The 21,345-nt window shown below is 43.9% G+C and overlaps 14 protein-coding genes across 14 annotated transcripts; 4 read left to right on the top strand and 10 right to left on the bottom strand. All coding sequences in view use genetic code 12, as the record gives it.

Moving 5' to 3' along the window:
• Positions 1-119: 119 nt before the first annotated feature.
• LSC1 (ligase of succinyl-coA) lies at positions 120-1,091 on the bottom strand (the record flags this gene model as incomplete). The annotated part of the gene is made up of 1 exon (XM_006688972.2): positions 120-1,091. The coding sequence occupies one exon, from the start codon at positions 1,089-1,091 to the stop codon at positions 120-122; it is 972 nt and encodes a 323-aa protein (XP_006689035.1).
• Positions 1,092-1,914: 823 nt separating this feature from the next.
• ARP8 (actin-like protein arp8) lies at positions 1,915-4,347 on the bottom strand (the record flags this gene model as incomplete). The annotated part of the gene is made up of 1 exon (XM_006688443.2): positions 1,915-4,347. The coding sequence occupies one exon, from the start codon at positions 4,345-4,347 to the stop codon at positions 1,915-1,917; it is 2,433 nt and encodes an 810-aa protein (XP_006688506.1).
• A 138-nt stretch (positions 4,348-4,485) lies between these two features.
• On the bottom strand, positions 4,486-6,929 carry CEM1 (Mitochondrial beta-keto-acyl synthase; the record flags this gene model as incomplete). The annotated part of the gene is made up of 2 exons (XM_006688442.2): positions 4,486-5,744; positions 5,867-6,929. The coding sequence occupies 2 exons, from the start codon at positions 6,927-6,929 to the stop codon at positions 4,486-4,488; spliced, it is 2,322 nt and encodes a 773-aa protein (XP_006688505.2).
• Positions 6,930-7,968: 1,039 nt separating this feature from the next.
• On the bottom strand, positions 7,969-9,222 carry NCA2 (Nuclear control of ATPase protein 2; the record flags this gene model as incomplete). The annotated part of the gene is made up of 1 exon (XM_006688439.2): positions 7,969-9,222. One exon carries the CDS (start codon positions 9,220-9,222, stop codon positions 7,969-7,971), a length of 1,254 nt encoding a protein of 417 aa, XP_006688502.1.
• An 83-nt stretch (positions 9,223-9,305) lies between these two features.
• Positions 9,306-10,052, bottom strand: PRE9 (Proteasome subunit alpha type-3; the record flags this gene model as incomplete). The annotated part of the gene is made up of 1 exon (XM_006688971.1): positions 9,306-10,052. One exon carries the CDS (start codon positions 10,050-10,052, stop codon positions 9,306-9,308), a length of 747 nt encoding a protein of 248 aa, XP_006689034.1.
• Positions 10,053-10,139: 87 nt separating this feature from the next.
• On the top strand, positions 10,140-10,656 carry PSN45_001062 (uncharacterized protein; the record flags this gene model as incomplete). Its single annotated transcript, XM_006688969.2, has 2 exons — positions 10,140-10,569; positions 10,637-10,656. The coding sequence occupies 2 exons, from the start codon at positions 10,140-10,142 to the stop codon at positions 10,654-10,656; spliced, it is 450 nt and encodes a 149-aa protein (XP_006689032.2).
• Positions 10,657-10,802: 146 nt separating this feature from the next.
• Positions 10,803-11,933, top strand: PSN45_001061 (uncharacterized protein; the record flags this gene model as incomplete). The annotated part of the gene is made up of 1 exon (XM_066157576.1): positions 10,803-11,933. The coding sequence occupies one exon, from the start codon at positions 10,803-10,805 to the stop codon at positions 11,931-11,933; it is 1,131 nt and encodes a 376-aa protein (XP_066013673.1).
• Positions 11,934-12,236: 303 nt separating this feature from the next.
• On the bottom strand, positions 12,237-13,232 carry PSN45_001060 (cysteine proteinase; the record flags this gene model as incomplete). The annotated part of the gene is made up of 1 exon (XM_006688967.1): positions 12,237-13,232. The coding sequence occupies one exon, from the start codon at positions 13,230-13,232 to the stop codon at positions 12,237-12,239; it is 996 nt and encodes a 331-aa protein (XP_006689030.1).
• A 44-nt stretch (positions 13,233-13,276) lies between these two features.
• ICP55 (aminopeptidase) lies at positions 13,277-14,779 on the top strand (the record flags this gene model as incomplete). The annotated part of the gene is made up of 1 exon (XM_006688438.1): positions 13,277-14,779. One exon carries the CDS (start codon positions 13,277-13,279, stop codon positions 14,777-14,779), a length of 1,503 nt encoding a protein of 500 aa, XP_006688501.1.
• An 82-nt stretch (positions 14,780-14,861) lies between these two features.
• On the bottom strand, positions 14,862-16,256 carry COQ6 (Putative ubiquinone biosynthesis monooxygenase; the record flags this gene model as incomplete). Its single annotated transcript, XM_006688965.1, has 1 exon — positions 14,862-16,256. One exon carries the CDS (start codon positions 16,254-16,256, stop codon positions 14,862-14,864), a length of 1,395 nt encoding a protein of 464 aa, XP_006689028.1.
• A 93-nt stretch (positions 16,257-16,349) lies between these two features.
• PHB1 (Prohibitin-1, subunit of the prohibitin complex (Phb1p-Phb2p)) lies at positions 16,350-17,180 on the bottom strand (the record flags this gene model as incomplete). The annotated part of the gene is made up of 1 exon (XM_006688437.1): positions 16,350-17,180. One exon carries the CDS (start codon positions 17,178-17,180, stop codon positions 16,350-16,352), a length of 831 nt encoding a protein of 276 aa, XP_006688500.1.
• A 372-nt stretch (positions 17,181-17,552) lies between these two features.
• CCC1 lies at positions 17,553-18,437 on the bottom strand (the record flags this gene model as incomplete). The annotated part of the gene is made up of 1 exon (XM_006688436.2): positions 17,553-18,437. The coding sequence occupies one exon, from the start codon at positions 18,435-18,437 to the stop codon at positions 17,553-17,555; it is 885 nt and encodes a 294-aa protein (XP_006688499.1).
• Positions 18,438-19,287: 850 nt separating this feature from the next.
• On the top strand, positions 19,288-19,830 carry PSN45_001055 (uncharacterized protein; the record flags this gene model as incomplete). Its single annotated transcript, XM_006688435.2, has 1 exon — positions 19,288-19,830. The coding sequence occupies one exon, from the start codon at positions 19,288-19,290 to the stop codon at positions 19,828-19,830; it is 543 nt and encodes a 180-aa protein (XP_006688498.1).
• Positions 19,831-19,950: 120 nt separating this feature from the next.
• On the bottom strand, positions 19,951-20,706 carry GCN4 (General control protein; the record flags this gene model as incomplete). The annotated part of the gene is made up of 1 exon (XM_006688962.2): positions 19,951-20,706. The coding sequence occupies one exon, from the start codon at positions 20,704-20,706 to the stop codon at positions 19,951-19,953; it is 756 nt and encodes a 251-aa protein (XP_006689025.1).
• Positions 20,707-21,345: the final 639 nt, after the last annotated feature.

Below are 21,345 nucleotides of genomic sequence, written 5' to 3'. Positions count from 1 at the left end.
GCGAGTGTGCGGCCCTGTTTAAATACTGCACCTCAGGGTGAGTCAGAAATCAAATACGAGTTTGGGTCTATAGTAGAGTGCATTTTAGCTACAAAAGGCCAAGAATTAAAGCCTGTAGATTACAATAATCCCTTGGCCTTGAATTCAGCCAACAAGGAGTTACCTAATCTAGCAGGAGACTTTTCCACAACCACTCCAGCGGATTCCAAAGCTGCAATCTTACTCTTAGCGTCACCTTTACCACCAGCGACAATGGCACCGGCGTGACCCATTCTTCTACCTGGAGGAGCAGAAACACCAGCGATGAAGGAAACAACAGGCTTTGGCACGTCTCTGGTCAAGTTATATTGTTTCAAGAACTCAGAAGCTTCTTCTTCAGCAGTACCACCGATCTCCCCAATCAAAATGATCCCCTCGGTTTCAGGGTCGTTCAAGAACAAGGTCAAGACGTCGATGTAGTTGGTACCGGGGAATGGGTCACCACCCATACCAATGACCAAAGATTGACCCAATCCCACGGTGGTGGTTTGAGCAACCGCTTCATAGGTCAAGGTTCCGGACTTGGAAATGATACCAACCTTACCCCTTTTGTGGATGCTAGAAGGCATGATACCAATCTTACATTGTTCAGGAGCAATTATACCTGGACAGTTTGGACCCACCAATCTGGTCTTTTCCTGGGTCTTCAAGATCTGGGCAATTCTGACCATGTCGTGTTGAGGAATACCTTCGGTGATGGCCACGGCCAAGGAGATTTCGGCCTCGATGGCTTCTTCGATGGCTTTGGCGGCAATTGAAGGTGGGACGAAAATACCTGTGGCATCGGCACCAGTTTGCTTTATGGCATCCTTGACACTAGCAAACACCGGCTTGTCCAAGTGGGTGGTTCCGGCTTTCTTGGGATTGGTACCACCGACAACTTTGGTGCCGTAAGCAATGGCTTGTTCAGCATGGAAAGTAGCTTGTTTTCCAGTGAAACCTTGGTAGATAACTTTGGTGTCAGAATTAATCTTCAAGTTCTTGATGGTAGAAGCGTAATTTCTGGCTGGTTGTGAAGAGGCAATACCACGGGTGAATTGCTTGTTGAACATGATGGATTGTGTTTGCGGTTTTAATATTCAATGAATAGACAAGTGAAAAAAAAGGATATGTAATTTTTAAAATTTGACTTTTCCAATGTTGATTCGGATTGTGTTAGACCGCCGAGGAAGAAATCCCTTGACGCCCCGGGACCAGTGTCGACCAGCGGTGGTGCGGTGCCTGAGCGCGGGCGTGCCACCGCTACCGCCACTGCGGCCTTCACCCGATGTGCGTCAAAAATGAGGGGATGTCGCATGTCGCACGCGTAGGAGGGTCGGCGGACTCTGACCCGGGGGCACGACTACATTGAAGTCAACTGGGTGTGATGGTGGGCTAGGGTGGTGTAAACCAGTAAACTGGTACCGGACAGTGATGCTAATATGGATTTGCTGTTCTGCTCTTCATGTTGCAGGGTAAAAGCATTTTGTTTGGGAGATTGGTTTCGCTGACTTTTGGTCGGGTGTCGTCCGGGGTTTTTGCAGTGCGCCGATTCGGGTAATGAATTTACCAGACGATTCATTGAATGAAACGACTTACCAGATATTCATAGGGATGAACATCGGTATTTTGTCGGTGAGTCTAGGACCTGTTCGGAATATTTGTAGAAATGTTGATGTAATGCGTTCCTTGTTGACGTTGTTGGGTCGATATAGTCTTAGTGTAATATGTCTCTAATGGCTGCAAATGTGCGTCGAGTTCCGTCTCTCAAATTTGTGAAAATCACACTTTTCACCTTGTTTTGTTGCAAGCAATAAGGGCTTGAATGCGTATATGATGCGTACATCACCTCTACTACATAGTATTCACACAACTTTTATTCATTCTGCTCGGTATTCAATAATTATATAACGACTTATAGTACAAGCACCGACTTCCTAATAAGTCCCATTCGTTCTGGGAAATCCACATCTCGTTCACCACCTTCAACCGACCGTAGATAGAACCACCCTTCCACGTCAAGATCTCAGGATCAAATTCCCGCGGTGGAGGTAACACTGTCACAGGTAGAAGTTGTCCCTTGTCAACGAGACTGTCCACATAATCCAAATCTAGAGTCAACTGACACTGTTCATCAACCGACGCCAATTCTTCAGGTGTTAATGCAGATTCGTCAGCGGGATCGGGCTCGTCGGGACCATGCAGGGCAAGGATTTCACGGACAAGCTTTTGTCGAAGTTGTTGAGACTTCTTTTCTTGCTGCTCAACATATTCAAGAAGTTCATCCACATTACTAGTAGATAAGAATTTGGGTCTCCAGATGTTGATTCTGTCGGTCATCAAGGTATCAAAACCGGGAATCTTGCTCAATCCTCCTCCTACAAACAACAAATTGCTGTAGAACTTTTTAACCTTGGTGATATCAGTGGCCAAACATGCATTGGTAATTGACTCAATGATGGCACGTTCTAGAGGGAACAGAGCTGCCGTTTCATTGATATCGGTGGATGTAAGCTTGGCTTTGGCAAAAGGATTGTTACCCTTCACCGCCTTGTAGCTGTTGTGAAGTCTCTCCAAGAGATCTTCGTCGGTGAGATTGGTGAAACTGACTCCATTCACAATGTTCTCTTGCGACTTCGATGACGGGTTGTTGGACTTAAGAGAGTATTGGTCAACAGCCTTGGGAAAAAGCCGGGATTTCGGGTTCTGCTGAATGGTAAAAATATTGGGATAGAAAAGCCCTAAAGGTGCTAACATCACTTCGTCAAACACCTTGAACTCGTATTTTAACGTGTGCTCAAAAGGCTTACGACGATAGAAATTGTAGATCTGCACTGCAATATCAGCATCTTGGAACGTGACAAAATCGTGCTTCAAGGTCTGGGCCAATTGCCAATCATACTGGTAGTTTAAGTTAATTTCACGACATGGAAAAAACAGTTGCAACAAGAATTTTGTCAAGGTTTCAGTGATGTTATCACCCCCAAAGTTGAGTCGGATCCTTGAATCGTTGATAACCAACCCTTCATCCACACAAGCCACGGTGGTAGTTTGACTCCCAACATCAATGATACATGCAGACGAAGTACCAGCACCAAAGCTTGCAGCAACACTTTCCTGAAGGTAAGCAACACGCCCAAATCCTACCGTTTGCAAAAGAGTTTGAACAAACTGCTCAACAATCACCTTATCATACAAGTCAGGGATTATTAACATACACTTGAAGTCCTTAACATTGGTGATGTCTAGTTTGGATAAACCAAGGTTGATAATCGAAGAAATATCCCCCAAAAGCTCTTCTCTGGACCCATAATCGCTAGACTCATTGAATCTCCCGTTGACGATTGGGCTTCTTAGCTTCCACTCACCAAATTTATCACAAATTGGTAATTTCAAAGCATCCTCACCAACAAACTGACGTTGACCCTCATGCTGGCCAACATCTATCCACTCAGTTTTATGTGGATCATTATGTTCAGGGATCACTTCCGGTTCTTTACGTTTATTGAAGTTAGCAGCAACTTCACGAGAGTTAGGCAACACCCGACGTTTATAGAACCGCATCCGGGCCTTGAAGTCTTTTGTCATTTCACTTTTACAGGCTTCAAACTCTTCACCAAACCAAACTCGTTTATCTTCTTCTGGAATGTCAGTCGCCAAATAGTCTCTTTGAGGTGCCTCAGGTAAATAATCGCTAGGCAGAGTAGAATGACGAATAGCCACCACTGCTGGAATACACTCCGGCACCGCATCGACAGCCTTACCAATTCGAAAGTTGGATGAGCCTGGATGTATCACCACCACGTCCGAACCAATACGTGCTTTTTCAGTTACAACCCCATCGGTTTCACCGGCTTCACCATCAGCATCCACGTCCACATCCCCGTTCTCGTCGTCGTCGTCTTCATCGTCGTCATCTGCATCGATTGGATCCACATTTTTTCTCTTCATTTCCTCTTCAATATCATTCAAATTAAAGTCGTCGAAGTTCCTAGGCCCATCTTCAGATTGTCCGTCATCTGGTTTCTTCAGGTTCAATTTCTTTAACTTTTGCTTCAACAACTTCTCTGCCCGCCACCGACGAATAAACACTATCTGCTCGTCTTTCTTCAAGTAATCTGTGAAGTAGTTTTTCTGATTAATTAATGGTACGGGTTTGATACTGGACAACGGGAATCCATTCAGCTCTTCCACTCTCATGATGCCAGTTTTCTTAAGATTGGATGCCAACGCGGCTGCCGCTTTGATCCGCCCTTCCTTACGACGTTGCAACACCTCTGCGCTTGGTTTCTTGACTTTCTTCCGCTTTTTGTCTTCTTCCTCTGTCATACGTTTGTTCAACAGTCGAGTTTGACTTTAACACTTTGAAGTCGCGCAATATTTTGGTGTTTACTGAGAACTTTTTGCAGCTGCTGCGTGGTGGGTAGATGTGATTCATATTTACAGTATACTAAGGGTATTTGGGATTCAAGGAATATAAGTCGTGAATACCACACTGCTGTTGACACCCCCGAAGCCAAAAGAGTTATTCATAGCTATACCGATCTGCTTTGAACGAGACTTTTGTGGCACGTAGTCAAACACAAATCGATTGTTCTGCTCCAAATTTTCCAAGTTCAACGTCGGCGGGAGTGTGTCGTGTTTCATGGCAAGAATCGTGAAGATGGATTCGACGGACCCAGCCGCCCCTAGGAGATGGCCAATTGACGACTTGGTAGAAGATACACTGAGGTGCCCATTTTGGTGGAAGATGTTGAAGATGGCATTATTTTCAGCTATATCTCCGATTTTGGTGGAGGTGGCATGGGCGTTGATATAATCGACATTTTGGGGGTCGATTTCCGCATGTTTGAGGGCCATTTCCATGGCCAATTGTGCTCCTTCACCCGATTCTGGGGGAGCGGTGATGTGGAAACCGTCTCCAGACAAGCCGTATCCTGCCACTTCGGCGTATATCTGGTGGGGTTGCACACCTCGTTGAAGCGCATGGTCGAGTGACTCAAGAATGAGGATACCGCTACCTTCACCGAGCACAAACCCGTTTCTGTCTTTATCAAAAGGCCGTGATGCTCTTTGAGGATCATCATTGAAGGACCCGACCACAGAACGAGCACGTGCAAAACCTGCTAGAGCCAACGGGTGGATCGAGGATTCAGCACTACCGCTCACCATCACGTCGGAGTACCCATTTCTTATAAAGTTGTAGGCATCTCCAATGGCATGGAGGCCTGTCGCACAAGCAGTTGCAACCGAATGATTGGGACCCTGGAGCCCATACTTAATGGAGATGTTCCCTGCAGCCATATTTGTCAAGAGCTTGGGAATAAACAACGGCTGGACCCGCTTGTAGCCGTGTTCATGGAAATTGACTGAGTTGTCGTAAGCATCATGGAAAGAGCCAATGCCAGAACCAACATTCACACCCACACGTCGTTTATCCACCGATAAGAGGTCCATACGGGAGTCAGCAAATGCTTCGGCCGTGGCTGTCATCGCGTACTGGGCAAAAAGAGCCAACCGGTTCAGCTCCGATTTAGTGAAGTGATCTGAAGAGTCCCACTTGTGGTCTGCGATGGAGCCCTCGGGAACCTTACCCACCACCTTACAGGGAATACTGTCCCACTGCAGGCCCCAGCCGACCGTGGACACAAGCCCACTATTTCCAGCGATGAGCTGGTTCCAGCTGTGTTGGACCCCGACTCCTAGCGGTGTCACGGCCCCGAGTCCTGTGATCACTACTCGCTTCATTGTGATTCGAGTGGAAAATCTTGGGTGCGAAAATTCTCCAGAGGTTTATGCAGCTAAGGTGTGAGTTATGATACAGATTATTATACAGAGGGCGAAGTACCGCGTTCAAGGTAACACTCGAGTCGCTTGGAATCACCAACTAACCAGTTGATTTCGTTTTCGACAATTGCGGCCGGAAGGTCCAAATCATTGCACATATTGATCCACTTTTGGTAGTCATCTGAGCCATGAGACTGGTAGTGTTGGGTGGTAACCTGGTGTTTGTCAAGAAACTCAAGCAACTTGAGTTTCTTAAGGTTGACCCCCGGAGCCAGCGACTTTTTCATTTGCTTTTCGAAACTGGTTTGAGTTTGGAGAATGTTCTTGTACATGAGAAATGCAGACTCTTTGTCGTGATAGTCGAATGGAGCCAATTCAGACTTGAGATCGAAGTAGTACTTGCTTTTGACTTCAGACTTGATGCTGAATAGTTTGTTCATAAATACCTGTTTGGCGGATGGGTAAGTACTGGGGGTTTCGCCGGCAGTGGTGGCCCAATCATTGTAAATTTTTTCTTTGGAGGCCGGTGAAAGCTTATAGAAAACTGGGTGTTGGACAAGTTCCTCCGCAAGTTCTTCTTCGGTGATTGAGTAGGGGTTATAGATGTTGATGCTAGGTTTGAGGGAGTTGAGAAGGGAGACGAATGCTTGGGTGGAGTCGGTATCGGAGTCGGTGTCGGAGTGGGTATCACCGGAGTATCCAAGGACATCGTTGATGATGTCGTTGAGGTCCTGGGGGTCATCTGTGAGGGGATCGTCATTCTCCAGGTCAGATGCTCCAAGATCTTCAGGTTCAGCATCCGCCTTCTCCTCACCAGAATCATCATCTGAAGACAGATAACCCAAGTCCAAGCCAAGAGGTGTGGTATGAATTGGCTCTGTGTGTGCTTTCGTATGCGAAGGTTTTTCATGAGTGTTTGGGTGCTTTTCATCAGTTTTCATAGAATCGTCCACATCACGATCCCCTACATCACCAATTTCCCTTCCAGTTTCTTCCCCAGTTTCCTCCACTGCCACTTCCATGTTGCGCTCAGCTCCTTCCTCCACACCCAAACCTCGGGCCTTTGCAAACAAAAGCGCCAAATAATCAAAGTCCAAAACCTCTGCATCCACCGCCTTTGGCATGGACCAGCTTCGCTCCTTCAGCACACTATTATAATAAAAGTGTGCTCCATCGCCCACTATAATCCACCACTCATTGACTTTGTATACAAATTTGTACATTTATACATTCAGTCATAAATAGATAAATAAACTCGAGGAGCAAAGTCTCAAGTCGCAGTTTCATGGACTCGTTAAATAAATAGACCCCCGCACAACCAGTTCAAGGGAATCACCCAACCACTTGTCTCAGGTTATAAGCATGCTGACAGACATCTTCTTCGATGCCTCATCGTGTGGGCTGGTGGCATGGCTACGAGTTGGGTGGTGAGAAGGTTCGTCTTCCTCATCGCCGCTGCCGCTGCTGGTACTGCCAATACTATTTTCTCGTTTCTTCAGCTTCCGGAGCCGATTGATACTTTTCTCCAGGCCCTGATGGAGATTCTTTGCATGGCGCAAAAGCAAGTCTCGTCTGGAAAACGGCCTCGAGCAGATGCCACAAATGAAGGGTTTTAATTTATTATGAGTCGACAAGATGTGTCTGGTTAGGTGCTCGTCTCTGGTGAATGCTTTATTGCATTTGAGGCAGTTAAAGATCCGGGCGTTACCGCTAGGGGTCTTGGATCCAAAATTACTCATAGAAGGGCTTGACAATTTTACAAAAAATTGCATAACCAGAAATGCCTGTGGGTTTTATACACATGAAGGTAAAAAGAGGGGCAGAAGATTTTGTAGGTTTTTATAAATTCCAGGGTTGCGACAGGCTCGAATCCGGGGAAACGGAGATATATACACATAAAAAAGGAAGGTGTTCACCATTGATGTTACCACCAACCAACCACTCAACCTTCAGCACCCCCGATAAAGGTGTGGTGGGTTGGTGGTGCCGGCGCACCAACGGTGCTCCTCCCCACATCACCGGGAAATGTGGGGGAGGGGGTCGTGCGCCGGCCGCGATGCTTGATTCGAGATTAGCCAGATAGCCAAGGAGGGGAGGACCCAGGTGTGGCACCGGCACCTTCGCGGCCAAAAGTCCTTCCGTCTCCCATTGGCCGCTCGGCCCTCACTGGAAATATCCCAGGTACACCACGTACAACTTCATAAGCGTATCCTCTCCCGCAAGTAACCGGTTTAAATCCTCCTCGAGCATGGTAAAAACTGACTTGCTCAAAAATAACCGGCTCTCGATCTTTAAGTTGATGGTGTTGACCAACAACACGCCTCTCAGCTCGTCGTCGTCGTCGAGTTGCAACCCCACCAAGTTTCCCAAACAGCTTTTTTTCAAGTCCTTGCCGTTGATGATAAAGTTAGGCCGAGACAAGTATTTGGCTAATTGGTACACAATAAATATGGATGGACTAATGGACACAATTCCTAACAACAACTGCTGGCTCTTCATCAACTTGTCGATTCCATTGATCACCAAGTCGCCGTCGACCTTGGTTTTCTGGATCTGGATCAAAAGGCTGCGAATCAAAGTCCCGTTCACCAAATTGCGCACAGGACTCTTCATTTCCTTCTCGTATTTGGACATGATCAACGTCAAGTCGCCGAGCTCGAGCTGGTGCTTTAAGTCGACTTCTTGCACCGGGATGTGATTGTCGGTGATGTAGTCACGGACCATGCGTTCCAATGACGATACCAGCGAATTCAACGACTCTTTCGCGGCGATGATATTGGAATCCTGTTTGATGATATTGATCACATCCCCGACCGGCTTGATGAGCCAGTTGTCGTAGAAGCCCACTGCCACGTCACGCACGTTGTTGTTGAGCCAGTCCAAGATTCTCGACCGGTTGCGCACCACTTTGAACGAGAGTGTGGGTCCAATGAGTACTGCCAACACCAACGGAATCCAGTACCTGGTCCAGAACCCCGGCTCGAGCAGCTGCACGGCCGCGAGTCTGTAGTCATCGGGGTTCAATTCCCCGAGTTTATCTTTGTGCGCCACGATATGTCCCAATTTTTTGTAAGTATCCAGCAACTGGCGTTTGATGGTGGAGATGTTGCAGTTGATGTCGTCTTCCACCGCCTTGACGATGTTGGGCACATGCTGAACCTTCCAGTCGTCGGCACGTACCTGGAGGAAGAACGCGTACGCTCGTTTCGGCAACGTCTGTAATCCGTAGTATAACTTGTAGATGAGCGAGTGCTTAACGGCGGACCAGTATTTGAGATTTTCTCTTAGAACCAATGTCTGATGAATGAGCACATTGGAGATGGTACTAAAGTCATTGTTAGAGTCTGCCACAGAGTTGGCAATGAGGTTGTTCTGGTGGATCTGCCGGAAAAGCGATCTGGAGTTGAACAAGTCCATGGTGGAGGTGAGAGTAAAAAAATGGTTGCGCACCGCTCTACATGGCTGGACGAGTGGGTGCACGGGTCAATATGTATTCTTAACTACTCGTCATCTTCTTTATCTAAAACCCCAGTGTCTTTGATCAACAACTGGATGTCATTATCACTCCAGATTTTATGGATGATTTTATCTCCCTTCTTCGACAAGGTAGCAAACTCCAACTTATCGGAGTTTATGGTGGACGAGTCCATGGTCTTCAGCAAGATCTTGATGGCCAACTCACACCCTTCTTTCAAGGTCAAGTCATCTTTGTAGTCTTTTTTCAACAATGTTTGGGCGGCCGAGTTATTGGCTCCGATACTGGTGGCTTTCCATCCACTATAGTTACCAGAAGGATTCGACATGTATAGTTGGAACTCGTATCTGTCATCATATCCCGCATATAAGAAACTGACACCAAATGGTCTTAATCCCCCGTGCTGGGTGTAACCCTGTTTAACATCACAAATGCTCTTAATCAAGGTCTCACAAGGAACCGGTTCATTATAGGTCTTCAAGTATTGTTGTCCAAAATACCGGGCTCTGTTGACCAAGATGCTAGCGTCGGAGGTCATTCCTGCCACTGCCGCCACCATTCTGTCATTTATAATGTATAACTTTTCTGCCAGTCCATCGTTATCCAACAACTTGGAGGTGAACTTCTTCTCACACGCCAATACCACTCCTTCTTTGGTTAAAATCCCCATCGCAGTTCCTGCCATAGAGATGGACTCTTGAGCATACTCCACCTGGTACAATCTGCCTTCAGGCGAAAAAATCGTTGTTCTTGAGTCGTATCTTCTACTCATTACTATTGCCACTCAGATTAAAATTCAAACTTTCAAACTTCGCGGCTGCTTGGGTTTATTTTGGTACGTGCCAACCCACCTTACACAATGAAAATATTCATCAGTTCTTTGAACGTTCCTATAGGGTACACGACGCCGGATTTCCCACTGATCTACTGGCCGTTGGGGGAGCATCGCCCGGAGTTCTCTCAACTGATGCTTTACTACGGCAGAGACGTATGGCGGTTCACCATTCAATGGTACATTATTTTGTTTTGTGGAGTCTACTCAGTCACCGGATTGTATATGTTTGTCAACTACTGTGTGGCCAACTACCACTCGAAGACACCGAGTAAGTACTTTGTGTTTCGGGGGGTTTTGATCTTTGTATCCTATGCTTTTACTTCCACCATGATGGCAGTTATTAGTGGATCGGTGGTGGGGCTTTTGACGTCTGCCATATACAAGGCTGGGTCGATGACGATGAGTACGTGGATTCCGTTCACGTGGGCAGTTTTGGGGGTGATGTACGATATCTGTACGTCGTACCTGACCAGCCTGGTCACTCTATAATAGAACCATGGAACGAACCACTCAGTCCACAGCTTTGAACCATGACGAATAACCAGTAACATCTACAATTTCTGACCCTATTAACGCCTATAATGTAAGATACCTAATGAACCAATTTGCATAATCAATGAAGAACAAACGTCCTCTATGATCAATACATAACCAAACTATTCGCGACTCATTTTGGAATCTACCACTATGTTCAGGTTTCTTCTATTTCCCAAACTCTTCAGCCAATACAAATCCACCCAGAACCAAGCCCTCTATGATGAATGTGTGGCGGTGATGATAGAGTATAATATCATCGGCTCTGAACTTAAGAACACCACCCTCGAGCTCGATGCACAGGTGGATCACAAACTGCTTGACGTCTTGGATCACAAAGTTGAGGACATGTTGAGAGAAAACCAGGAAATAAAGCCTCTGTTTGTGATGTATTACTTGCCCAAGTTCTACATAGCTATGCAGTTCAAGGAGTTGAACTTGGTCTTGAGCAAAATCCTCTTGGGTTCAAACAACATGGAAATACTCACATGGATATATATCACCCAAATGTACCAGTCTTGGTTCGAGGAGGAGGAAACCCATACCGCCAAAACCATCAAGAACAACCACAAAAAGATCCAATCTTACAGAATGAAGAATCAGACGCCTTCTAAGGAATTGGCGGTTTTATTCCAGTTGGTTGATATACTACACTATTTTAATAACTTTAAGCAAATGGGTGTTGAACCCAGCTCACACATGCCTGATTTAGAATTTTTGAAGCTGGCTGGCTTCTTGGATGAATATTTAATGGTGTATCTTATTGATCTGTTGATTAAAAAACCCTTCAATGGGTTTCAGTTGGAGGATGACTTCATTGAAGCCTTAACCAAATTGGCACCCAACCTTGTTCAGCTTTCAAATAACGTAAAGCAGTTGAGTCTCATTGACTTTGAGTTAGTGAAGCCCGAATTTAACTTGGTGCTGTTTCTCTTCCCATCAGCATGTAACATGAGCTTTCCCAACTACTTTGTCACCATTTTAAAGTGCAAATGGTTTTTGAATTTGATGTCCTTCACGTCCAGGATTTCTACGCAAGACGTCAGAAACATGTTGGGGGACGCAGAGATGCCTGACGATATTAACCAGTTTGTGTTGCTTATTGGAAGTTTGAGTCTAAGTCAAATCGGTATAGGCTACGATGTTACCACTGAAACCTTCTATAATTCAGACAAGGAACTGAATAGTCTTAATTATGATTTGAGAGCTGCAGACCATTTACTCAAGGCCCAGGCTTACGCTTCGATGTTAAGAGATGACTTGGTTAATTCAGTGATGGAATAACCTTTCTACCCAATTGGCCATGTATTGCTGGTATCTTGGGATGCTAGATGTGAATTATACTTCATACGCCTCAATTTGGCTGATAATTGCATGCTGGTGCAGACGTCTATAATGAATATATAACGACAAAAACTTCGAATTCGAACAGGTAATGCACTAAATGAAAGTAGCAGTGACTTATCTCTTCAGTGTAAGTTCTTACTTTCCTGTCGGTATAATTAACAGAGTCCTTCCTATAATTCTAAGGTTTATAGGCATGATTATTAATGTACTTGAGGGTAATAGTCTCGAGAATCAACAGCTCTAATAGCTAGGTTTATTGATTTGGGTGTTCAAGTCGTCTATAATCTCAAGAACATCGAGTCGGCCTTTTAGGGCATTGTACTTGATGTTTGATAAGTCAAAGTTTATGGGTTGATTCAAGAGCATATGGGTCAAATAGCATGAAATCATGATCACATAAACTCCACAGTCATCGAAGTTGGACTGCTGGTCAGTCTTCATTCTTAGAATATTTAGCTTTCTTGAGGCTATAATACCAGTTTTAAATAGCTTTGTTGCTAGTATGTTCAATAAATTTTGGTTTTCGCTACCACTATCACCCTCCATCGAATCATACACTAACATTGAGTTTTCAAGGATATTGACAACAACAAGAAACCAATGGTCTCCATCTTCAGTTTCATTGACTGGCATGAATATGAACTTTCCCTTCTCAAAGTCGCTTTTGGTGATGATTTCATATTCCGTGTATATCATAAGCTGCACTACTGCTGGCGAGATGAGTTTGATGAATTTTTGAAATTTTTGAAGGTAGGTTTGGTTCAAATACTCATAGATGAGTGAAATAACATTGTCATTGATCCACTCGCCTGGTAAGAGCTGATCTAGATCGGTAGAGTATAGGGCTACCGATTCATATTGAAATAACTTTGTCTCCTCTTTGGTTTGCAACTTCGAATATATTTTCTTGATCTTGTTGGTGGTGAGGATTGGATTGAAGGAATGGTTGGGGGTCGGGAGTTCCGACCCATTTGGATGTTCACGTCTTAGTTTGCGCTCGGTTACACGTTGTTTTTTCTGTTGTTTTTGAAGCTTTTTCTCTTGTTTTGACTTTTTGTTGCTTTTATTGTTTTGCAACTGGACCGGGATATCTTCTGTTTCTTCTATCTGCTCTTTGAATGAGGCATTGTGTTCAACAAAGCAGTCTATTCCAGTGGTAATTATGGGTTCAGGCTTGGTGGTGCTACAATTGTAGTCTATACAAAAGCCTTTGTATTCATCAAGCACTACGGACATAATTGCAATGTCGCGCCAGATTGGGCCATTTTGTTTCTTAAATCATGTTTGTGGTCTTTAAAAGATTGTTTCGAACACGGCCTAAAACTCCTTACAAGCTTGGCCAACCTACGTACGAGACACGGCCGCACTATTTAACCAAGCCAGGTTACTTGACTCCCGGAATTTCGGCTATTGAGTACTATGATCGAAGACTCCAACTTATCAAACAGCTCCCCAAGAAATCTCTAACGATTTTAGTAGGCAATTCTGTTCAGTATAGCTCAGGGTCTGTGTTTTACGACTTTCAGCAAGACAACAATTTATTTTATATGTCTGGGTGGCTCGAACCCGGGTCTATAGGAGTTTTGGAAAAGGTAGATGATAAGGGTACCGATGAGGACATGGTATTTCATATGTTGGTTCCCGATAACGACCCGTATACAGAGATTTGGGAGGGAGAAAAGTCCGGTTTGCAAGGATGCTACAACAATTTCAACCCCGATAGTGTGGAAGACGTCAAGAACTATAAGAAATATTTGACTAGTTTGATCAAACATCACGATTACATTTTCATTGACAAACAGAGTTCGAACGATTTCAACCTGTTTTTCCTGCTCCACAAAGACCAGACCCGTGAAGATATTCACCAACTCTTGAAGACTCACGCATCTGGCAAAACTGTTAAACCAATAAACTCGGTGATTGCCAAAATGAGGGAAGTGAAATCTCCCCTGGAAATCAAGGTTATGCACAAGGCCGGCCAGATCTCCAGCAGAGCCATTAACAAAGCCGTTGCTAAGGTCGGTAGTCTGAATCCGTATATGAGTGAAAAGCTGTTGGCAGCTTATTTGGACTATGAGTTTATTAGAAGTGGCTGCGATAAACAGGCCTATATTCCCGTGGTAGCTGGTGGAGAAAACGCATTAGTGATTCACTACACCCGGAACGACGACTTGTTGTATAAAGACGAATTGGTGTTTGTGGATGCTGGTGGGAAATTGGGTGGGTATTGTGCAGATATCTCCAGGGCTTGGCCCATTTCAGGAACCTTCACTGAACCACAAAAAGACATCTACGACGTGGTATTGAGTGTCAACAAGGCATGTATAGACCAGTGTTATGCAGACAACCAGATGTCGCTCAATGACTTGCATGATTTCAGTGTAAGAAAGCTTCACTCAAATTTAAAGAATTTACCAGGGTTTGCCCATGTTTCCCGGTCTGAAGTCACCAAGAACTTATACCCCCATTATATCGGCCATCACTTGGGTTTGGATTTACACGATGTGCCCGGTGTGTCGAAATTCACCAAGCTTTTACCAGGAAATGTGGTCACCATAGAACCCGGATTGTACATACCCAAAGACGACAAATGGCCCAAACATTATCAAGGTATCGGCGTACGGGTCGAAGATGACGTGGCTGTCGGACAGACGTTCAAGGATTCAATCAACCTCACCAGTGGATGTGTGAAGGAGGTAAAGGACATTGAAGCATTAATTAGTTCTGGTAGATGCTCCACACCTGGGATCTACGATGAGCTAACAGATTTACATATAGATTAATAGAGTCGAATACCAAGTTCATTCCTATTTACAACGAGTTGAACGATCTCCTCTACATACTCAAGGTCCTGAACCACCTCCTCTATACACTCAAGGTCTTGATCATAAAATCTTTTATGGGAGTCAATGAATTCATAAATCTCATTCCAAAGCTCCGCACAAGAATGATGGGATAAACATCATTGGAAAAGATTTTATGGAGCTTGTCACAAACCCCTAGTAATGCATGGTTATATGGGAAGCATTGGGCAAAGTACGGTTCAAGGACCAAAGTCGACCCAATATCCAAACCTCTATCAATACCAGTTTCAATGGCTGCAACCAATGACGCAACATCTGCTTGTCCCATATTAAGTCCTTGTCCCGCAAGAGGGTGGATGGTGTGGGCTGCGTCCCCAATCAACGCAACCCGGGGACCCACGTAGCTATCGGCATGGGACATTTTCAAGGGAAACAGGGCTCTTGAACCGGGTTGAACTCCAATGACCACCGGAATGTCCAATTGTTCATTGGGCTCAAACAACTCAATTCTCCACTGTAAGTCCTCAATGACCGAGGTATCGTCTGGGTTGACTTGTAGCTTGTTCAAGGCATACTTCAAGTCCGTCTCCTCCAAGCGCAAGGCTGCATTTATAAGAGCCACAAAAATCTTATCGTTGGTGATGGACTTCAAAATCGAGGCTACTTCAGTTTTGGCAGACCATACAAACGTGGCGTCATCTTCAGGGAGCGGCAATATTGCCAACGGTCCTGAAGACAAGAACCGCTGCAACGACACTAGGTTATACTGATCAGAAGCAAGTTTTAATACCCCCACCGTGCCAAAACTATCATAAGCCCAACCTCTAGATTCGATTCCAGCGTACCTTCGAACCGGCGAATTGTATCCATCGGCACCGATCAACAATCTCGTCTGATAAGCGTCTCCATTGGATAATTTGACAATGGGCCAGTCAATTTCACTGGTGCTTTCTTCGATAGCCTCAACTTTCACGTTATCCACCAAACAGTCCGACTGGTCCAATTCGTCGATTCTGGCGATCAACGACTTCTGGATGTTGACTACTTCACACATGGCACCCATGGGATCGTAGTTGATGGCGTCGTTGGTGAATTCAATAAGTGCTTCGTGAGACAGAGAATCATAAGCTGCAACTTTGTCGTAGAATTGCATTCTGTCCAAGTTCAAATGCTTCCAGCTACCGATCTTTTGCATGAACCGCATTGACTTGTTTGTGAGGGAAATGATACGGTTGGAGTAGGCAGTCTCATCAAAGTTTCGGATTTTATTCAAGTCTCCTCCTTCAACCAATTTACAGCTCAAATGGGCTGTTTTGCTCGAGTTCTTTAGAGCTGCTAAAACTGACAAGCCAGCAGGCCCTCCACCAACTATCACCACATCTTGCAACTGTGGGGTCGTATTTTTGAGGCGAAGTAGGCCTAATTTCACAGTGGTGGGAAATGGCGTCCTAAACATTGGGTTTTCAAAGAGGTTTTTGCTCGTACAATTTTTTGGGGTTTTTCAGTGTGCGTCAAACTATTTCTATTTACAAGGGTTATACCTAACTAATCACTTTCCGACATTCAACAACAAGTTGTTCTCAGAACCTTGACCACTGGGCAAGTAAGATACGTTGGGAGAGTTGGCCAACAACGTGGCGATTTCCTTCGAGGCTTCTAATCTTCTGATCATCAAAAGCCCATCTCCACTTTTACTCAAGGCCTTGGAAACGGTTTCCGCCAGTTCGGCTTCACCCTCGGCTCTGATGACACTGGCCTTCTTTTCCTGTTCAGCTTTTTCAACCAAATACTTGGATCTTTCAGCATCTTGCTGGGCGATTTGTTTTTGTTCGACGGCCTTGGTGAACTCTTTACCAAATGTCATGTGAGTAATGGAAACATCTTCCAACTTGATGTTAAATTCTTCAGCTCTTTTGCTCAACTCCTGTCTGATTCTGGCACTCACCACTTCTCTTTGGGTGATCAATTCGGCGGCGTCAAACTGGGCAACAATGCTTTTTAAAATCTCGTTACCAATGGCTGGTAACACTCTTTCATCGTAGTCCAAACCTAAGCTCTGATAAATTTTGGGTAAGCTCATCACCTCGGGTCTGTGCAACACTCTTAAGGTCAAAGAGACGTTCTGCAAGTCCTTGGAGCCGGTGGTGGTGGCGATGGTCTTGGGTCTAGTTCTGACGTCGTATACAATGGCTTTTTGTAACCAAGGAATCAAAAAGTAAGTACCTTCTCCGACAACTCCTTGCTTAACACCATTTAACCTGTCAAAGATGACAGCTCTTTTCCCCCCCTCGACATCGTAGAGTGCAGACTGGGCCAATGTGATGGTGACCCCTAAGGAGATGGCGATTTTAGAAAATATATCAGATAATCTGGAAGACATGGATGGCAATAAAGTGAGAAAGTGAGAATGAGACAGTGACGAAAAAACAGTGAGAAAGCGGCGGCGTGCGTGGACCGCTTAGGCTGCAACTAATGGTGGTTCTGTTCAGAACAGTAGAGGTTTTATTATGAGCTTCTCTCCCCGATGGTTTCCTCGGGATCCATATATATGATATCTTCCCCAAACGTTAATCATCTCTCGTTTCTCCTAGTGGTTGATAATATATTCTAATATACAAGGCTCAGAGAACCAGATGCCAACACGAGTGGCTAATAACAATTAAAGCAAAGACCTACCACAACTATATGCGTGTGTGTTCCAAACTTCAACAATGCAGCAGACGTGGGAAATGGGTATCAAAGTATGCAAAGGTTAGTTGTCGATGAAGAAAACCAAGGTCCAAGCGGCACCCGCAGCAATTGACCCAACAATCACCATCTGTACCCCTTCCAGGACCTTCTTCCAGGTACCACAATCTCCCAACGAGATCATCGTCTTGACATAACCAAAAATAAATAAGGTCACCATCATTACAATCACCGACACCAATAAACCCACCTTCACCAAGCTACAGAAAAAGTAAGGCACCAAAGGTACAAACCCTCCCAAAAAATATGCTAATCCGATTGTCAATGCCGACGTGAACTCTCTTCCTTCAGCAGGCTCATCTAACCCTTTTCCGTATGTGATAACAAACTCAATCAAGTTCTTGGGTTTGGAGTCAAAATCCTTCAAGATGTTCAAAATGTTGGTTTCACTAATTCCTAACTCAAACAACACCTCAGCTGCTTCTTGGTTCACCAACTCTGGCTTTTTGAAGAAGTTCATCTTCTCTTTTTTCACTTGGTTGAAGTAGTACTCCGACTCGGATTTGGCAGCCAAGTATCCTCCCAAACCCATGGATATGGCCCCCGAAACCAACTCGGCGAGCCCACCGGTAATAACCAACTTGGAATCTCCCAACGAAGATAACCCAGCCGTCAATGCAAAAGGAACCGTCAAACCATCACTCAAGCCAATAATGACATCTGACATGACTCTGGGGTCGAAACTAGAGAAAAACCCTTCGTCCTCCTCGTCCTCGACATTCAGCTTGCGACTGATCGACACCCTGAGCTCTTCGTCGCTGATTTGCTGGCCTCTATCAGCAATGGATCCATAGTTGCTATCGATCAACGAATCAATGTGGTTGATCTCGTCCCGGCTGTTGTCACCTTGAAGGAGTTTGACGATCTGATTTTTCAATGTTACAAGCATTCGTTTTATATCAAGGATGTGTAGGCTTTGTGCAAAATTAGTAAAGTAGAATCCTGCCGAGTAGTATGAAAAATAATGGTGTTTTTAAATCCAAGAGGATTTTTTTTTTGTGCATTGCATCTTCGCGTTCTTTAATAGTGAGGGTCCTGTTGCTTACTATTCGGTGCGATCTGATTGGATGATAGTATCATACGTTTGGTGATGAATGGTAAGTTGGAATAGGAAAAAAATAGTATGGATGTATTTCAGAATTCTCATACATGCTACTGTATTATTTTGAAGAAGTGTAGAAGTCTGGAGGTTGTGTTATTCCATAAATAGGTTCGCTTGCAGTGGCTGTGATAGAGCCTCGCATTAAAGTTAAATCTCACTTTGGTGTTGCAAGCGATTTTACCGCCGCTGAAACATGGTTTCATAGCCCGAAGCATGGGGTGGAAGTAGAACACACTCTGGTTCTTGAATGAGATAATACGGAGACTCAAGGCACAAATCATACTGTTAGACTCTTTTTGCAGCCATTGCGACTTTCTTACTTAGAAACTAAGTAGAGAATAGAAGTTTGGTTGTCACGTGGCACAACTACCAACTAGGAAGTAGTTTGAGACATCCACAAGGGTGCTCTAGTGAAAAAAAGGACAGTACTGATGGTGTTGGATGTGTCAAGTACACATCAACTCATTCAATCTTTTTATATTCTACACGCTGAAGAAGAAACTAGAAATGAATATCATAAACAAGAATTCCGCTAAAGTTTACTAACTTAGTTACATTATTCTTTTGTGGCTTGATTTCTATCATTCTTCTTTCATCTCTAAAATGCGACTTCGCAATTTTGTTTCACTCTCTCCCAATGAGCACTATATATATCAATAACCTTAACGAAAAAGTATCTGCCAATACTCTAAAACGTGAACTACAACACCTTCTCAAACCATATAATGTGATAGATATCCACGTGAAGAAAACACTCCGAAAAAAGGGCCAGGCATTTGTCTCGTTCAAAAACGAGAATATTGACAACATCATCAGAAAACTTAACAACCACGTACTACTCAACAAAAGTATCCGTGTAACGCATGCCAAACAAAACTCGTATGAACTCCTTGACCAGATCACCATTGACAGTCGAATACAAGTCAAGAAGCACAAGTTCTTTAACACACCAAGCAGTATGTTGATTTTAAACGACTACAACGAAGATACCATCAGCAAAGACCAAATTTTGGAGGTGTTCGATCGCTTTGAAGGATACTTGGAATTAAGAGTAATAAAGAATAAGAAAATTGTGTTCATAGACTTTGAAAAGAAGGAATTTGCTGCTAGCTGTTTGAATGATGTCTCGCTCGATGATATGCAGAGAATTGGAGGGAAATTATCTTTCGCCAAACAGTAGAATAGTCCAGTATAACAATAAATAGTTAATTGAATACAGAACCTTTACGAATCTACAACTTGATTGTTTTTGACATATATTCAATTTAAAAAACATGATTTTTTTTTATGAATTTGTTGTTTAGTATTTGATGTCGTGCAAATCCAATAACTCTTTCAATCTCAAGACCTCAGAGCTAAGATTGGAATTTTCATCAATCAAACCTTCAACTTTCTCTTCTAACTGTGACATACGTTCCATCTTTCTCGCCCGAGACCGTCTCGCCGCTTCAGTATTCTTAGCACGCTTCATCAAAACAGGATCATTAGAACCAACCTTGACTGGTCCTAATGGCTGAGTCCTGCTCTTCTTACTGTACTTAACAACACCTAAGTGATCAAGCTTCTCATTTCTGGGCAAATCTAAGTTTGGAGTAGACAACGTAGAAGAAGTGGATGGGGTTAACATCTGGCTGAAAGCTCTCTTGCGATCATATCTACCAAGGTCAACAAATTCCTTGTCTGGCGAAGCCGAAACTTCTTTTTCAAATGGAATTGACAAATCCTCATCACTCACAACCTTGGTGAAGTTAAAGGAGTTATCAATTTCATTGTTGGCATCAAACAAGGAAACCCAATCCTCTTTGTTAGAAGATTCTAACATAAAATCAAGCTCGTCAAACATAGGAGTGTGATCAACGGCTTCATCATTCAGAAATACGGAGTCCAATACTTCTGAATGGAATGCTAACGAACTGTCAGGGGCACTAAGACCGGGAGCAGATTCGTCAGTGGCTAACTTAGGAACTTTGTTCATTTCCTTTTCGTTTGAGCCTTCTACTGGATTAGAACCAATAAAAGTATCATTCAAAATAACTGGCAGGAACATCTTGGACATTTTTTTGTGTAAAAAACTTAGGATAATTTTGGGGATAATAAAATAACTCTAACAATTAATAATCTTTAAAAGACATACAATGGGATAATTTAACTCATTTTAGCATCATCTTGGAAATAACTTTAACAACAACTTTGGAGGGTAGAAGTAAATAATAAATACTTAATATTTATACTCTTTAATCAATTTACTTTCAAACTTTGGGGGGTTAAAAACAATTATAAACACATCTTTCCTATCTTACTATCGGTTACAATGGGAAAAAATAAAGGGAATAAAATTGAAAATTGAAAATTGGTTGTTGTTGTTCTTATGAAGAAAAAAAAGAAGAAAACTTCCATAGGTTGGGAAATTCCTGGACTTAAATACTTGAGGGGGTTGAGGGTGAAAATTTTTCTCAACGGTCGTGGATTAGCCAGGATTATTAATCTGGCGGTTAAGCGACTACCCACCTGCTTGTTTAGGTAAGGCTCTGCCGTATCAACTTTGATTTGCGTGTACTTTGCCAACCCTTCACGGGGAATGACTCATAAGAGATAAGCATGAAAACAATGTTCAGATGAGTACACAAGGCATTAATAACCGGCAGAAGGGGTAAGAGTTTAGCAACTATTTCCTACGACTGTTTGGAACCAAACA

The sequence above is a fragment of the Yamadazyma tenuis genome, chromosome 1, assembly GCF_029203305.1.
Source record: "Yamadazyma tenuis chromosome 1, complete sequence".
Taxonomy (NCBI): domain Eukaryota; kingdom Fungi; phylum Ascomycota; class Pichiomycetes; order Serinales; family Debaryomycetaceae; genus Yamadazyma; species Yamadazyma tenuis.
This window is presented reverse-complemented; position numbering and strand designations above follow the sequence as displayed.